Genomic DNA, 6356 nt, shown 5'->3' with positions numbered 1-6356 from the left:
GTACAGTACCAGTCATAAGTTTGGACACAAATATACCTTCATATACGTTTGAGAGATTCACTCTATTTCGGGTATTTTATATTTCAGCAGGGGCCTGTGTTTCTTTACTCACTTTTGAACAAGCATTAAGACATTTGCTCTTGGTGTAAAGTAAAGGCAAAAATAAGGAGTAATTACACTTGAGAGACATTTTCCTGGTGTGTTGGGAGGCGATAACAGAGGATTGGTTTAATATCTAAGCGTGCATTTCTAGTTCTTTACCCGATTGACCTCAGCACAGACAGAAAATAACTGGGTCAAAGGCTGCAGTGCAATACTCACTGCCAGCGAGCTCTGAATCTAAACTCCAACTTTATCATTTAGAAAGTTATTGCTACTGTGCTAACATGCATTTGCGTCAAGTTTTTACTGTATATTAACAATGAGTACTTTTTTTTTACATAGCTAATGGTTATGATGCATTTGGAAATTGTGCAGTTATGCATAAGAGGCTTTCTTGCAAGACAGTCTCGCTCAAGGTTTAGATCTTTTGCAATATTTTTGACCGCCTTCACTGCAGAAAAATAAGGGTCCACATTTGAATGTATAACTCCAATAAGTACTGCATGGTAAATGAAAAACATAGCCCTGCAGTTAGGCTAAATACATTTTTTATTTTTAAAAACCATACACATTACTCAACAAGTTTCAAATGTAAATCCAATCACGATATCCATTTAAAATGCTCAAGATAAACAGACATGAAGTACTTTTATTTCCAAATGTTAAAAGATAAAAAAATAATAATCCATAAAACAGATGGAAAAAAAAAACATTCATTCCCATTACAGGAAGAAGCTACAGAACAAACCCCTCATATGGATTCCGCTCGTCTTTTCATTTTCTCACTTTGTATGCAATCGTAGCTGCTGTTTTGTCATCTGTAAAACAAAGTATTTCCTCACAGGACGTTTTGGTTTAACATCTCAAACCCCCCCCCCCCTCCCCGACCCCCACGGCCAGAAGGCTGCAGGAATAATGTGCAGCCTGCTGCCCAAGCCATCCTGTGTGGTTGACAAGCACCATCCCAAGCATTTCATTAAGTGTGATAACATACAAACTAAGGGAGGCTTGATCTCTTTCACACCATTTGCACCCTGAGATGAATATTCCGGAACACACATTTTGAGTGGCCAAAACCCTCCCTGTATAACGTGATTGGTGTCAAATCATCCAAAATCGCTTTAGTACGATGAAAGGTATCATCAGTATTGTCATAAAAATACAAAGGTACACTTTATTTTATGATTTGTATCAAAATTATTCTCCCCAAGGAACGCTCTGAAATAAAGTACCCTGTGCAGATAGATACCAGTGTATGCCTAGTCTTTATTCTTGAAAAATGTCCAATTCTTCAGCGTTTCCAGTACATCAGGTGTCAAAAATATCTTACAAACAAATCAAATGCAGCAACATTTATCCATGATGAAAGAAGTCTTATGGACAGGGTTGGAAAAAAAAGCCTATTTTCCCCCAGGTTTTTGATTTCTAAAAATGTCAAACTAGAACTCAGGAGTAAAATTAAGTATTCCCGAAGGCATGATCTTAAAAGATTGAATGAAATATGAAAATAATTCAGTTGCTTTTTTTGACCAAGACAATAATTCACTACCTAAATACACAGTCTGAAGTTAAAAGGTTCTTTCTTTTTAGATTCCTTTTTTAAATTAAATACTTTTTCTCTGCCTGAGTAAACAAATGTCAATATTGTACATTGGCAAGGGGCTAACGTTTTACTGAGAGAGAAACAAGAGCAGAAATGAAATGCACCAATATATATTAAAAAAAAAAGACCAGGGTCCATATTTATCAAGCATCCAGAAAGAGAAACTCTTTCCCAACTGGCCCAGAAGGATGAGAGTGAGGCTTATTTGGTCCTACGTTTAGCAGTAGGAGTAACAGTGTTTAATCTGTGAGGAGTTACCTGCATGTGGAAAACAAAGGGACAAAGCATCGCCTAAACTGTTATTGTAGCCAAGGCACATTCAAGATGAGTCTATTTCAACTTGTTGTTGAAAAATAAATAGGCGCACCGGGCTGACTGAAGCGTTACTTTAAACTAAAAAAAAAAAAAAAAAAAAAAAAGCGACAAACTTGAAGTCATTTTTGTGTTTTTGTGAGCTTTGGCAAAAACAAATTCTAAGTGTTAAACATGCGGAAATGACCAATACACCAGCGAGTGCTCCCTGCATCAAATGAGCTCCCTCGTTTGAATGTGACTAATAACTACTACAATATGACAAATTCTATTTTACGTTACAAAGTGTTGTAAAACCACCAAAAAAAAAAAAAAGAAAAATCAACTTCTTCGTCCCGCAGGAGGCTTCATGAGGACCAACTCCGAGGTAAGACTTGGTTTCAGCTCGATTCCAGGTGTCGGTCTGTGATGCTTGCTAAATACGGGCCCGGATATGTCGTTAACTCCCTTTAATGAGTGAACCTTTCAACATGTGGAAATCCTTGAACACAACGTAATGAATGAAAAGAGAATCCAGAACTCCAGAAGGTTTTTGTGCACATGAAAACTATCGAAGAAATGGAAGAAGTAAATATTTATAGCAATGTTAGTGGACAGAGGCCCTACTCGTCTCTTCTGTCCCTTGTGATGACACCTCACCCGGTGGACCTCTTTTCTATACAAGCCTTAGTGTTTATCGGTTTGGCTAGAAGGTTCTACATGTATCTACAAATTTATAACAAATAAAACTTGCAGGCAAAAATAGTTAAGTTTCAATAGAAACACCCTTTTCTCCTGAAAATACAGCAGTATCTGAAATAATCCTCTCATTCATTTTTTTTAATCTGTCCCAGTTTTCTGCATCAGACATCAGGAAGCTCTTTTGCCTACAAACTGAAAAAAAGTATCTACAAACTTTGTAAACAGACCTGCTTTTTCCAAAAAAACAAAACAAAAAAAACATAAATAACTCAAAATATTAACAGCCAATGGAGCAGAAATAAGTTTTGAATGAGCAAGGGCCAAAGAGAAAAATATACAACACCATTCAGATAAAAGAAGCTAAAGGTTCTTTCAGAATTCTTACAGACGATCTTCAAGCCAGGAGGACGACCTCCCCTTCTTAATTCAAATAATAATAATAATAATAGAATAATAAAAACAGGTCACTTTCAATCCGAGTTTCAATCACAAAAAAAAAGAAGAAGAAATGACCAAGGAGGGAAGGGGTGGGGACACAGTCCTCTAATAAGAACTAAAAAGCAGACCAAAGCATCCCCAGCACATCCCTCCGAATGTTTGCTGTTCTTTTTAGTCCCGAAGCTCACAGACTCCTCCTCTCTCTCCTCCTCCTCCCAGGGTCCCTTCCCTTCTGCTTGTGGAGCCGGGCCTCCTTGGTGGTGGCTAGAAAAGTATGCTGGGGGGGTGGGGGGTGGGGTGGGTGTGGGCGGCCGCTGGCGAGCGGGCGGCGGCGAGGCGGGTCAGATCAAAGGGAGGTCTCCAGGCTGTGTAGGGGGCTCCCCGGGGCCGAGGGGGTTCCTGATTTGGGGCCCTCCGGGAGGAGGTGGTTGCTGCTCTCCACAGCGTTATTGTTCTGGTTGGGGGAGGCGGAGACGGGCGCAGCCGGGGCGACGGCGGTGGTGGTGGTGGGCGAGGGCGGCGTGGGCGTGGTGTTGCGGGGGCTGGCGGAGTTGCGCTTGGTGGGGGCGTCGTCCTCGGCGTCGGTGTCGTCGATGAGGGGGATGTGGGGCTCCGAGTCCTCTATCCGGAACTCGGGCTGGTTCATGAAGTTGTGGATGGACGATCGCGACTCGGGCTTCTCCAGCCCCTCATAGAGGGAGATGGAGCTGCGGAATGCATTCACCACCCGGATCTGGAGGGAGGGGGGAGGGTACAAGGGACAGGGCGCAGAGCTTTAGTCCCGTTCAGTTGTGGCGCTCGTGCGAAAAAAACATTTGAACACCTGGGCAATGGCAGCGGTAACAAAATGAGGGCGCATGGTTTTATTGGGTCAATATTGGGTGAGTTTTAAGTCTGTGACAGGGAAAACTCTCGTGCAGATGTGCAGTTATAAAACAACCAATGTCTGGACTTAACCTCAAAAAAACCACCTGAGAGTTCGTGTCAATAGGAGAAAAGGCGAGTTGCGACAAACTATTCTTTACATTCATATGGTGAATCAGTCGGGGTACAAACCAGTGTCAAACCCAAGGCAACGTAGGTTTCTTTTCCTCTTTTTTATTTTTTTGTGAGTACAGTAGTAGTAAGAACACATCCAAAAGAGAAGAGGAGAGAAGGACAGGTGCTGGACACAAGAGTTCTACTTTAGTTGGACATGCTCAGGAAAAAGTGACGGGAGAGAAACGAAAGAGAGAGAGAGAGAGAGAGAGAGAGACAGAAACAAGAAGGAGACGGAGGGAAAGGGATGGTCAGTTACAGCTTATGTTTGTGGAGTAAAAACCATAAAAAGCTGCGGCAGCCAAGCATGTCTACATGTCAAAAAACTCACAAACGACACTTTGAACCCATGCAGAGCGTGGCGCTACCTTGTGTTCAATGGTAGTAAACCTTTGAGTATAGCCCATGACACATTTCACAGAATCTAAAGAAGAATAGGTGGGGGGGGGGTCAGTGGTTTTCGCTGAGTGTCACTACTCGCAGGAAAAATAAATAAATGAATAAATAAATAAAGCTCAGACCTCTTTTTAAGAGCAACCTGAAAGGAGAAGTGAAGAGTTTAGAAGCAAAGCACCTGGGGGCCGGTTTAAGAGATTCACACCTGAGACAGAGACACCTAAACATTACTGCTGTCCACAACATCGGATCTGCTGTCAACGCGTCTGGGGAAAGTCCCCCGTGTTTACATCCAAGAGCACAGTCATTTATGCCATCCAGCTCTTTTTCGCGTCATCTGTTAGACATTTAACCCCCCCCCCCCCCACCACCGCTTCTCAGACGGTCTGCCTGGGACGATCTGAAAGAGAAAAAAGAGTCAACAGCCACGCGCTTCCCGTGAGGTTCGGAGCGCTTAAAGAGAAGGACGCGCAGCTGCTCGTCTCCTCCGGAGCCATCCTCACGCCCTCTTTCTCCACAGCAGACTCCCAGAGGCAGCCCCAGCTGGGGGAGGAAGAGGTCATTATTCCACCCGTCCGGGTCGTGGCTCGTCTCTTTTTTCCGTTTTAGGCCGTGATCATGGGCTGATACTCAAAACGTTTACCCGGCTAGAGAGCAGCGACACAGACCCAGGGGTGCTACACAGGCAGCTGCAGACAAACCTGGTTACGGTCAATTCAGAAAATCTGTTTTTTTTTTGTTTTTTTTCTGGTCAAATAGTAAGTACACAGATAGAAACTTTTCATTTCTGAGACCGAAGCAGAAGCAGAACAGAAACATGATGACAGAATAACACCGTGACACTAGAAGCGACCTGGTTACAGGGTACATATATATATATAAATATATACACACACACACACAGCAGTATTATCAAAGCATTATGCAAGATGTATTTTGTGCGGTACACAGGAAGGGGGGACATTAAAAAGAAGGCGTGAGAGAGTAAAAGTGTCAACGTTACGTGAGAATTGGAGGAGTGGAGGAGGAAGATGTTAGAAGAACAGAAGAGATCAAAATATAAAATAAAAAGTCTCATGCACTAGAGGAGAACACGCACTCACACCCCACAGTGGCAGAAGCGGTGTTGGCGGCAGTGGCAGTAGTGGCAGTAGTAGAAAAGGCTACATGTGTAGGGCTAGAAACATTGGTTACATCGTGCTGTTGCTGGCTGGAGTTGGAGGCCTGCCGCCTTAGAGCCCCCTGAAAGGAAGTTCCACTCTGGAACGCACTCACTACATCCATCTGTAAAGAATCAGACAGCATGACAGGAGAAAGCCCAGAGGGAATAAAACACAACGCAGCCAGAGGAGAGAAAAAGAGAGAGAGAGAAGAGAGAAAAAAATAGAAAGAAAAAACAAAAAAGGCACCAGTACGAAAAAATGTCACTCGGAAATTGGATTCAAGCATTATAGTTAAAAGGAGAAAGGGAAAAAGGGATGTTGCGTTTAAAAAGGCATCCATCGGAGGGAGCTCTGACCTCACTTTCAACCTTTTGCAGCTACAGCCCTTCCAATACTCTGAACATTCAGGTGTCCTATCGTGCGTCCCGGGCCAATCCAATTCCCTTGCTTCTCATCAGTACTTTCCAACTAGTCCAGTTTTAGCATAGATAGATTCAGCGAGAGTCAGAAATAGGCATCAAGAGCCTGCTTTAGTTCAGAAGCGAGAGGAGAAAAATGCGGAGGAGAGGCTTTTGCTTCTAGGGCACGAGCCGCTCTTTACCAATGCAGAGGGGAGAGAACAA

At 43.2% G+C, this 6356-nt stretch overlaps 1 protein-coding gene across 4 annotated transcripts in view; it reads right to left on the bottom strand.

The window, feature by feature from the left end:
- Positions 1 to 633: 633 nt before the first annotated feature.
- atp2b1a (ATPase plasma membrane Ca2+ transporting 1a) overlaps positions 634 to 6356 on the bottom strand; it is a 30614-nt gene continuing 24891 nt past the window's right edge. Inside the window, exons 21-22 of one of the 4 annotated variants that reach the window (XM_037459829.2) lie at positions 5765 to 5854; positions 634 to 3869 (exon numbers count right to left, since the gene is read on the bottom strand). In XM_037459829.2, coding sequence (XP_037315726.2) covers positions 3483 to 3869; positions 5765 to 5854 — 477 coding nt within the window. In that variant the 3' untranslated portion in view covers positions 634 to 3482. Of the gene's footprint in view, positions 3870 to 5673; positions 5855 to 6356 lie in introns of all 4 variants that reach the window. The other 3 variants (XM_037459830.2, XM_037459828.2, XM_037459827.2) reach the window with 3 other exon arrangements.

The sequence above is a fragment of the Pungitius pungitius genome, chromosome 2 (assembly GCF_949316345.1).
Source record: "Pungitius pungitius chromosome 2, fPunPun2.1, whole genome shotgun sequence".
NCBI classification, from domain to species: Eukaryota; Metazoa; Chordata; class Actinopteri; order Perciformes; family Gasterosteidae; genus Pungitius; species Pungitius pungitius.
Note: the sequence above shows the minus strand (reverse complement) of the source record. Positions and strands in the feature narration are given on the sequence as shown.